The 12,500-nt window shown below is 31.8% G+C and overlaps 1 protein-coding gene across 1 annotated transcript in view; it reads right to left on the reverse strand.

Annotated features, from left to right (window-relative positions):
• The window catches only part of HELRODRAFT_89573 (hypothetical protein), a gene marked incomplete at both ends in the record, with an annotated part of 26,544 nt that extends 14,747 nt beyond the window's left edge, over nucleotides 1-11,797 (reverse strand). Inside the window, 6 exons of the mRNA XM_009031284.1 lie at nucleotides 330-372; nucleotides 1,568-1,671; nucleotides 3,395-3,459; nucleotides 9,612-9,702; nucleotides 10,399-10,456; nucleotides 11,699-11,797. Of these exons, the coding sequence (XP_009029532.1) occupies nucleotides 330-372; nucleotides 1,568-1,671; nucleotides 3,395-3,459; nucleotides 9,612-9,702; nucleotides 10,399-10,456; nucleotides 11,699-11,797 (460 nt within the window). The remainder of the gene's footprint in view (nucleotides 1-329; nucleotides 373-1,567; nucleotides 1,672-3,394; nucleotides 3,460-9,611; nucleotides 9,703-10,398; nucleotides 10,457-11,698) is intronic.
• Nucleotides 11,798-12,500: the final 703 nt, after the last annotated feature.

A 12,500-nucleotide genomic window follows, 5' to 3' on the forward strand; every position in this document is an offset into this window, starting at 1 on the left:
CAACATCAATCAACATCAATGACAACATTATAAACATAATCGACAAAAATAAACAACACCAACAATAGCATATACAACATTTCTAATACTAATAACAACAACAACAACAACAACAAAAACAGCATTATAAACAACATCAACAATATTATTAAAAACATCAACAACAACCCCAACAACCACACTAACAACCCCAACAACCACATCATCAACAACAACTTAAGCAGCAACAACATCAACGCCAACGACAACATTATAAACATATTCAACAAAAACAAACAACAACACCAACATTAGCATCAACAACAGCCACAACAACAACAGCAACCTACCCAGCTTGACACAACCGACATCTGTCAGCAGTATGTTGGCGCCCTGGTATAAAATTTATGAAAAAAAAAATTTTTTTTCTTGCATCATAAAAATTATCAATTATCAAAAAAAATTATCATTATATCGCAAATTATTATCATTTGAAACCAATCAAAATATCAATATTATTATTATCGGATTATTTGTATAGCGCCTGCTATCACACATCAAAAGTGCTCAAATATATTAGATATAGTCTTGTAGCTTATATAGGCAGTGCCCTCCTTGGAAACGAAGTTTCTACCAGAAGAACACAGAAATGTTGTAATGATCTCATTCATTGTTTCATCAAATGGAGAAATATCACAATGTTGATGGATATTTTATCAATCAATATTTAAAAATAACTTTCGTTAGCGTGGTTTAATTTTTTCAAATGTTTGATTTCTGCCCGGCAGTTTGTATACTATGAAGCTCAATGTTTGCTGGAGTTTAATTTAAAAAAATAGAAGTTGATGACATTTGAAAGAAGCATTTTGTTGCTGTGGTGAGTCCCTTTTTATGAAATGTTTTTCTTGGATAGAATGGATGAGAAAAATTCTTAAAGTCGTTAATTCCCAAGAGAATGATGAGATGATATATTTATCATTGGTACAGTTTAACAGATACAGAACGGTGCATCCCAATTAGAAGTCTTCAATAACTAACTAAACTAAACTAAACCAACCAACCAACCAACCAACCAAACAACCAACCAAACAACCAACCAACCAACCTAACTAACTAACTGCCTGTCCCACGTTTGAATGGCACGACAAACCTTCACAAACTAACTACACGTTTCGCACACAACTAAGATAATTTCGACAACACTGTTTAACTATTTATAGATTGACTGGTTATCGACGCCTAGGTTTAAATTTTAATACAAACTACTATTCCACCAAACATACTTGCATAACTGCATACACAGCAAAAGGTATACATGTGTACCTATACAATAAAACCGCCATACACAAACCAACAAACTGTTCCAAACACAAAAATCACACACAAATTTACACACAGACACACACACACACACACACACACACACACACACACACACACATACACACACACAGATATAAATACATACAAATATACAAAAACCGACACAAATACCAGACACATTGACTCTACCCATTCGGAAACACACACACCACACATACAGGGACACACACGCACGCACGCACACACACAATGACACGACACACACCTTAATATCTCGATGCATTTTTCCATTGGTGTGCAAGTAATGTAGGCCCCTCAACGTCTCTCTCGTTATGAACGCTATCTGGAGCTCTTGTAATGATCCAGTCACTGTATGATGGTGATGACGATATGATAATGCGGTATGATGTATGGCAGTAATGTAAAAGTCACAGTAATGATATTAGTGGTGTGAGAATGATAGTGGTCTGAAAATGATAGTGATAAGATAGCAATATTCTTATACACCATGATGTTATAGTAACTGTGATAAGATAATGATGTGATAATGATGATGATGATACAATGGTGTGATAGCGGCAGTGATGATATAGTGATATAATAATAATAATGATATACGTATAGCAATATGAAGATGACAGTGATAATATAGTGATGTGATGATGATAGTAAAAATATCAATATGTGATAATGATAATCATACATACATGATATGATACACACACGCGCGCACTCACACACACACACACGCACACACGCACACACACACCAAATACACACACAGGCATACATTGGCACTGGCTGTAGTGATACTATAACAAGATTATAATATACAGCAATGCCAAAATTGAAATTAAAAGTGATAAGAAGGTGATGTAATAACGATGATATGGTGATGTGATAATATAGTAGTATTGCTTTTCCTTACCTTATAAGGTAAGGGAAAAAATGATTGATTGATTGATTGATTGATTGATTGATTGATTGATTGATTGATTGATTGAATGAATGAATTAATTAATTAATTAACTACAAAAACAATTACATCCAAATAAAAAATGTTCAGACAACAAACAAGGAAGGCACCATGCATATAAATATGATATCAATATACTATCATCATTTTTTATCATTGATGCGTTGAAATCATCATCATCATCGTCACATCATCATCATCACACCATATTAGCGCAATCATCATCATCATAAAGAATAAATGAAAATAAATATAACTATTATATCATATTTTCATCATTATTACCTATTAACATAATCGGTGTAAAGTTATGTGATGCTTTTGATCGAGGTGATCTTAAAATGTGGTCTGTCTGAAGTAGCAACAACAACAATAATACAGCAAAGACGGCAACAACACAATAATAATAATAAACAGCAGCAGCAGCAACAACAACAACAACAATAATAATAAGTAACCATATCCTAAAATATATAAAACGAAATTATGAATGAACCAGTGCTTTCAGCACAGACATCCGAAAATAAACAAACATCATTGATATACATATGCAAGAGGACAAAAATTAATAACAATCACAACAGACTAATCCATTTCAACCAAGCATTCAATCAACCATTCAATCAACTATTCATTCATTCTGTCAACCATTCAACAAGCAGGTCATCTATCTTTATCTGATAGATCAACTGGGCAACAACCGTCTAATTACTTGATCAACCAATCAACTCTTGAACTAAACAAATGGTCAATCAGCCAACCCAACCATCAACCAGCACACCAATCAACCACTCAATCAATCAATCAATCAATCAATCAATCAATCAATCAATCAATCAATCAATCAATCAATCAATCAATCAATCAATCAATCAATCAATCAATCAATCAATCAATCAATCAATCAATCAATCAATCAATCAATCAATCAATCAATCAATCAATCAATCAATCAATCAATCAATCAATCAATCAATCAATCAATCAATCAATCAATCAATCAATCAATCAATCAATCAATCAATCAATCAATCAATCAATCAATCAATCAATCAATCAATCAATCAATCAATCAATCAATCAATCAATCAATCAATCAACCACCACTGAACTTACAATTGTAGATATCTTGGACAGAACCACCTGAACAAAATTCCATGCATATCCACAGTTTGTCTCGCCTGCATTGGATGGAAACGATGAAGATGATGGTGGGTGAAGATAAACATGAAGATGAACATGATGACGATGAACTTTCGAGAATTGAATTGAATCATGTTTAAACATTTAAATATGATTCAATTAAAAAGGATTGACTACTATGAGCAGTCAAAGCAATCGTCGCCAATGGCAAACAAAAATCCAATACATTATGCAACAGAGCTAACTAGCTAACTCAAACATTTATGCTAATTTAACAGGCCAATTCAATGGGATGACCATTAAAACTTCACAGAATCACTTGATAATTATTAATAAATATATAAAACCGAATGAGAAAAAACTGTTGAAAATACCCCTAGCTCATAGCAAGCAGCCTAATTAAAATTTATCAGGCTACACTCACAATACATTAATATTGATTCTGTTGATAAAACTAACATAATGATGATGATAATTTAAAAAGGCCAAAGCCAGCTTCACTTAGGCTTGAGCTTGTGTGCTAATAATAACTGATAAAAATTAGTCAATAATTAATAATAATAATATTTTGAAGGCTACTGTAGTCGTCTGCACAAAAATTGTTAAAGCAAATGATGATGACAAATAAACCTAGAATAATAATCACAGTGAGAACACTCACTCACTCACTCACTCACTCACTCTCATGTACGGTATCTGCAAACACACAAACACAGACACACATATCCAACATAACTATACATATGCAAACACACGTTATAAACACATACATGTGTACGCACACACATACACATATATACATACACACATACATAAATACACACAGACACACACACACACACACAACTGCAAACAGCCACACACACAGACATAAACGCATGGGAAAGAATCAATCAACTGATTCAATACTATATGACATGAATATGAATGATTAACAAAAGCCATGGTACAATGTACATTAAGAAATGTCTAATAAGTTAAAGTTGTCTAGAAATATGTTTTTGATACCTGATAGATGTATACGTAGATAATTACATTTTTGTCTAAAAACATGTTGTACGTGTTGTTTTATTTTTAGAAAACAAATTTCAGAACGTAAAATTTTTACCAACGCTATTATAAAATGAGATACCGTTTAATTAAACAGTTGAATTAAGGTAAATTAATAATAATCACCACAGAGTAAAAAATATACCGTACGACAAAGCAACATGTTTGATCTTATTGTTGGTCTTATTGTTGATACTTCTGTGATACACACCTTAGATATAAGTTGAAGAGTTGTTGTTAGATGTACCCCAAGTCAAACAACAACAACAACAACACACGTTTAGACGACATTTTCCCAGAGGTCGGGGGTTGCCGTTTGGCTACCTATGACGAAACCGAAATACCCCTCGAAATACCCCTGTACCCCAAGTCATTTTTACTATTGTACAAATACTTCCCACGTGTTCTAACAAGTAATGAGTTGTAGTGTATTGGTTAAAAGGCGAAGCAGCAGTAAGGTTCTGGTATTATTGTAACACATACAATCTTGACACGAAAGATAAGATAAAGATGTGTATGTCCCTAATAAAGTCGATTATATAGACTATTTAGTCTATAAAAACGTGACAACTTGTTTGTGGAATGATGAAAAAATAACTTAATAGAAATTTCCTCGTCAGATCCTCATCATAAGGTATACAAAATATATTTCATATCCATCATTTACTGGAAATTATTTTAAAAGCCGACTGACATCAGCACTTCAACTGCTGGCTGACTCAATCAGTTCGTCATGTTATGGAGATGTTGATCAGTTGTAAGCATCATGTTCATTCCATCCATCCCGTCCTACTCTACATAATGGTGTGCTCTTCAATCTCTCATCAGTATTTTTCAGACGTATCAACAGCAGACACGCATCACACGCGTTGTATGTGATAGTGGGAGATCTCTCTGCGATCGAATCTGGTCAGCCAGCAGTGCCTGACACTTTACCGTTACACCATGGCGTCGACTAACAAGTAGGTGGTGTGCTGTCAACCAGCACCTATGCAATGTAAGGAAGTAATTATGTAACGTAAAACAGTTTATATCAGCGATATCTTGATGTATTAGCCCATCAAGATGTCTATGGTTTATATGTGAAGAAGTATTTGTGGTAGATATCCGTAATGTAAAACAAAATTTATGTGATGTATTTAGTACATAAGGCATGTTTATGTAATCTAACTTGAGCCAGTTTTTCTCATGTAGTAGTAATGTTACCTTCCGAATGCACTTCACTTATAAAATATCTACACATACACCAACGATGGTGATGATGATTCATCACTAATTGGATGAAAGGATAATGAAGAGAGCCAAGTGCTGCTTGTAATAATTATTAAAATTGAAATACAAGTAAATTGCAACAACAATCACTTCGTAGCAGCAGTAATTCAGTAGTAACGAATTGGCATAGTAATATTATTATTGGTAGTAGAAGCAGTAGTAGTAGTAGTGGTGGTGGTGGTGGTAGTAGAAGAAGTAGTAGTAGTTGCTGTTGTTGTCGTAGTAGAAGCAGTGGTAGTAGTGTAGTAATATGTAATATTAGTAGTAGTAGTAGCAACAGCAGCAGCAGTTGCCATCCGTATCAACAGAAGTAAGAGTAATAGCAGTGGTAGTAGCCCTAGTAACAGTAGCATTTGTAATAACACTAGTTATAGCAGCAGTAGCAGTACGAATGGCAACAGTTGCAGTGGCAAACAATAGTTTTAGTAGTGAAAATTAGCAGTAGTAGTGGTACAAGTAATGGCAGTGGTAGCAGCAACAGCAGCGGCAGTAGTTGTGGCTGGCAAAAACTTTAGTAAAAGTAAGTAGAATGTAAAAGGCAATTAAGCAGAAGAGCCAGAGTAGTTGTTGGCAAGAACTTTTATTCTAAGTGAAAACAAAAATAGCTGAAAATGCAAAAGTTATGGTAAAAATATTTTGCAATTGTATTAGTCAAAAGTTGGTTGGAGTTGGGATAGGTAAGTATATTGAATAATAGGATGGCATGTTTTATCTATTCAGAGTAAATAAATCTTTTTTACCAGAGTTAGCTGTGTGTGTGTGTGATGTGTATATATATTTGTGTATGTAGGGATATACATAGATAATGTAGGTATGTATGTATGTCTTATGTATGTTTATACAGTAAAAAATACAACATTTTTTATATTTATTACCATATATGTACGTGTGTGTACAAACATTATTCACAATGACAACAGCAATTATTGATGAAAATCACAGCATGTTCTGCGTTTGCTTCCTGTTTAATTTTTCGATTTTTCCAACGGTAGATCGTAAATCATTCTCAAGTTTCGTGAGTTCAAAACCAAAATTTTTATTGATTTTAAGCATGATGGAACATTTAAGCATGATAGAATAAAAAAGCTTTTCTCGGTATTCCTATACCATCTTCAGTGTTCGAATTGATACGTTGTGTATATAGCCGAATGCTCAAGTATATATATCCTGTGCCTCTACAATGTTAATTCTTTGTTTGTTTAATATGAAACTTAATGGTTATTTAATTAGTAATTACAATTTTCAATTCTGTTTCTATATTTATTAGTGGGAAGGATTCCAATTGCTCGTTGTTGAATATTTATTATCGGATGTCTTTGTTCTATGAGTAATGATTCGGCTAGTCGTAAGTAAATCATAATGGTTGTTATTGTAATGTAAGATTTCAACATTGTTGTTTAAGGTATGCCTAATAATTTAAGTTTTGTGATTCTTTATAGCACCAGTTTTTACCTGCATCGTGAGTCTTCTCGATAGCTTGGTCGTCGTCGTGCCAATATATTCAGAATTATGATAAATGGTAAAAACATGATAAAAGCTTAAACAAACATTGTTTATGATTATAGAAACATGAGTTTTATAAATGAACACGTGAATTGTATTGTATAGGCTAGCAAACATGTGGATGCACGTGCAAATGTATGTACACACAGTATACATACATAAACAAACAAACATACAATCCTTAATAAGAACAGCAGGTGCGCAAATATGCTAAATTCAAACATTGTACTTTCATGCATGTATGAGCTTGCCTTTAAAAACATATTGATTACAGTAATGTATATATATATATATATATATATATATATATATATACATATACACACTTATACATATATACTAGAAGTTAAGGACTGACGGCGCACATGCTCGGTATTATTTCAAACTTGGGTTCATCGCGAAACTTGGATTCATTTTGCATAGAAGTTAAGCCACTTCACCACATAACATAAAACCTTATATAAACCATAGACACCTTCGACAAACAAACTAGTGTACATTGAAATATTTTATTAAAAACAAAAACTCAAATTTTTACGGTTGTTTTTAAACAAAATCTTTTAACTTTTCTACAATCTGTTGCAACTCTGTTGCAACAGATTGTAGAAAAGTTTCAACAAGGATTTATGGATAAGCTTTCGTGTCTAACAAATCTGCTTGGCTTTTTGAAGAGGTTTATGAAAATTTGGACAAAAAGAAAGCAGTTGAAAAAAAGCAAGTTGTGTAAGACCACCACGGTCTAGATCCTTTATGAACACAGATGACAATATTGCTTCAGTCGTCTCATTATTAATATTGGGCAGAGATACCCAGATATTTCGTGAGAGATACCCAGCTATGGAGGTGATTTTCTGCTCCGTGTGACATTAGATTACAAAAATAACTCTCTGTCGTCAATGTTCACATCTTTAAGAGTTTGGCTGCAAAGTGCACATTGTGTGAACGAGGAAGTTTTCCCATGACCACCGGGTACTGCATCAAATTTATGAGTTGCTGTAGACGTTAAACTTTGGCAGTTGCCAGAATGTCTGGGATATCGATGTAAAAATTTCCACCACACCGTTTCCTGGCAATACCAAAAAACATCAGAAAGAAGTAACTCAGCAGCAGGACTGAACAGAGACAGAATAGAACAGGGATAAAACAGAACAGCAATAAAACAGAATATTTATTGTAGCAGGTATATACAATGATACAACGCTTGTATGCTGTGTCGTAGTGTAGCACGTACATGATTTGTTTTGATACAAGAGTGCCATGTCAAGCAACCAAGCAACTAATACAAAATTTGTTCTGTTAAATAAATTTATCATCATTATTAGCCTAGAGTGTTCAGAGGCACAACGCGAACATAACCAGACAAGATGTGCTACTTGATGATGCACTGATTTAAATATAGTGTACTAGGTGTGAGTCTAGTGTTTAACATAATGTACTAGGTATCTTGATATTTATACCACATCCAATATCTCCTATTGGATGATGGATATATTGAGAGTTGTAGTGACAATGAATAAATGTCAGAAAGAAAGAAAGAAAGAAAGGATGAATGGATGAATGAATGAATGAATGAATGAATGAATGAATGAATGAATGAGTGAGTGAGTGAGTGAGTGAGTGAGTGAGTAAGTGAGTGAGTGAGTGAGTGAGTGTGAGTGAGTGAGTAAATGAATGAATGAATAAATGAATGAATGAATGAATGAATGAATGAACGAACGAATGAATGAATGACCGAAATATTAAATGAATGAAGTAAGGAAGGAATATATGATAATTCACCCTGAGTAATTTGCTTTGTGTGTGTGTGTGTGTGTGTAATGAAAGTAATTGATAAATTTGAACTTTAGGCCACAAAATAGTTACAATGTTATGGTGAAAGTTATGATAGACAACAACAATAATAACAATAATAATTATTATTATTATTATTTATATTATTTTAATTATGTAATAATAATAATAATATAATTAGAGATTCAAGCAATAACAAATTACTATGAAAGTTCATAATGAAGAATGAATGGCTAGATGCATTATTGTTGTGGTTGTTGAATGAATGGCTAGATGAATTATTGTTGTGGTTGTTTTTTGTTGTGATTATTTTTATGGTTGTTGTCAAGGTTCAGAATATTGTCTGTGTTGTAGTTGTTACTGTGGTTGTGTTAGTGTACTAGGTAGTAGTAGTAGTTGCTGTATTTGATGTTGTGGTTGTTGGTATGGCTGTTGTAGAAACTGATGTTGTAGTAGTTGTTAGTGTGTTTTTTGTTGTAGAAATTGAAGTTGTAGTGTGGTTGCTGTCATGGTTGTTTTTATTGGTTGTTGTTGTGGTTGTAGTTGTAATTGATGTTATTGTGGTTGATGTTACCTGTAGTAGCTGCCAAAGTATGCGACAATGTTTTTGTGCTTGCAGTTCTTCATCATTGAAATCTCCTGCTGTATGATGGAGAAGTCATCACCTGCATTAATTAGATAAATAATTAGTTTAATCAATTAATTAATTGATTAATTAATTAATTAATTAGTCTATTAAATCCAGTTAAATCTCTTGTTTTGTTTTTTGAGACATTTTTTTGAGCCATGGAAATGTGAGAAATAAATTACAATTAACAAGAAACATCTTCTAAAAAATTTTGGCTAATTAGAAAATGACAATTCTTGCATGGAGGAATTATGGTGACTGACGATTAAGATTAATTTTGCGTAAATACGTCGAAATATTTTTCAATTCATTAAATATTAAATACACAGAGATGATGAAAAATGAACTTACATAACGATAACAAAGCCCAAATTGTAAGTAATGAAACAAAAAAAATTGAACAAATGAATGCACAGTTTATATTGAATAGAAAGAGAAGCAAACAAACTTGCATGCAGACCTCTGCCTGAGTGAACGAATCAACCAAAAAACAAGAAACATTTATATAGAATGATGAACCAATGAATTAATATGAAAATTTCTAAATAGTAAATGAACAAACAAACGAATGAACAAACAAACAAATGAATTAATTTATAAATAAAGAAATAAACAAAGGAACAACAAAACAATAAACAAAAGAACAACCAAATAGATGAATGAATGAATGAATGAACGAATGAATGAATGAATGAACGAATGAATGAATGAACCAATGAATGAATGAACCAACCAGCTTCTAATTTCACAACTTTGATGGCAGCAAATTCATTGCTGTGTAAGTTTCTTGCCTGTTTAAAATTTATTTACGAAATCATTATATAAATTTAATTAACAATTATAATATGATTGTAAGATCAAAATTAAAATATAATTTTTATTAAACAATCATAATATAATTATTTATTATAATATGATTATTAATAGGAAATTAATAAAACACAGATGATGAACAAAAAAAAAAAACAAACTATAAAACAAAAAACACACTAAAAAACAACACAACACAGCAACAACAATAACAATAACAAACACAGAGCACAGCACAACAACAGCACAACCCAAACCACAGACAGTACCCATGAAATGCTCATTGAAACAGGAAGATTAAGTTATTATTAGCAATAATTAATGATGTTTTTAAAGGAAGGTTGCATGCATTATTTAGTAAATATGTAATCAATTATGTACAGCCTGTCCTACAACTTATAAGTAGTTACTTGAATAATTAGATTTTTGTAAAAAAAAATTTTAATGTGGAAGGATTTAAATATAATTAACAACAAATATAACAAATTACTTGATACATTAAACAAGAAAATATAATCAATTAACAAAACAATAGTTAATAAATAAATAATCGACAGAAACTTATATAACTCTTTATTTGAACAAATAAATTTAAATTAATCCTCATCTGCTCTATCAACTTCATTATCATCATCAGCATCAGTTTAAGATAATTACTCAAAGATTTATTTTATAATTATTTATGATTTGTCTATATTTCTTCCCACCTTTCTCTCTCTCTCTCTCTCTCTCTCTCTCTCTCTCTCTCTCTCTCTATATATATATATATATATATATATATATATATATATATATATATATATATTAATGGTTAATCAAATAAATTTGGTATGAAATTTCTACATTAATTTTTTGAAAAAAAAAAATTTTTTTTAAACTGGTGAATAGAAAATATTTGTAAAAAAGAATAAATTGCTTGTAAGTTACAACTTTGTCAATGAAGCTAAGATTAGCAACTAGTTTATACTTTTCTAGTATAGTCTAGTCCAGTCAGCTAAGTTTAAAAAAAATGTAAGTAAGAGAAAGGTGGAAAAAGTTATAAAATTATTTAATTATAAAATTTTAATCATATTTTTTTTAAATATTAACAAAGAAGTTTAGTCTGACCAATTGAAGCAAAATATTTAAAATTAAATATTCAATCTCAAAAAGACAAAAAGTCAAAAAAAAGGAGAGCAGAAATGACACTCAAATCATTGCGAAAGGACGACTGGCGGAGGTACCTTGAACACGTCGCCATACGTCCCACTCCCGACTCGTTGAATCAAGTCGTAGTCATCTTGAGGATTCCTTCGAGAAATGTCCGCTTGCAGTCGCGACATTGTTCCAAAGTTCAACGATTGGAGATTTAATTAAATTTATTAATTTTATAATTTTTTTTCTTTTTCGCGTTACATTAATTGACCTTTGTGTTGCTGTTGAGTTTTTTACAAATTTCGAATGATCGTATCATATTGGAAATAGCCATTAATTCACAGGATGTTGTTATTCATTATTAGCTGATGAAAAGTTAATCGAAATAATTACCACTGTCCAATATACTATTATTAATGTTGGTTGGTTTTGGTCTTTTTACCTTGATTTCTTCGCTAGATAAACGATATATTAAAAATTGCGTTGCAAGATTTATTTTTATGATTTGAACTGTAGTATTCTGAGATTGCTTTTGCCTTATCCTTATTCTATTGTTTCCTCCACTCTGAGTTTTACAGGAGAGCATTGACGTCGCACATTGGGGCCGCATAAAAACATGAATTCAGCAGATAATTGGCGAAAGGTAAAACTAGAAAAAAATGACCAAAATGTTTCCATATTCAACGTTCAGATCAATTAAGATACTTCAATTATGTGAATTCACATCAAAAAAATAAAACTGTTCAACATTAACGACTTAATTTATGCAAAAGTATCAAAACATCTGATAACAAAGGTTTTTTCAGAATTGAAACATCAAACACCATTCCCCACTTGCATTTATAAACAGTTCATACACTATCCGACCACAAGTGTAGTGTGAATAATTAA

The sequence above is a fragment of the Helobdella robusta genome (assembly GCF_000326865.2).
Source record: "Helobdella robusta unplaced genomic scaffold HELROscaffold_72, whole genome shotgun sequence".
Lineage (NCBI taxonomy): Eukaryota > Metazoa > Annelida > Clitellata > Rhynchobdellida > Glossiphoniidae > Helobdella > Helobdella robusta.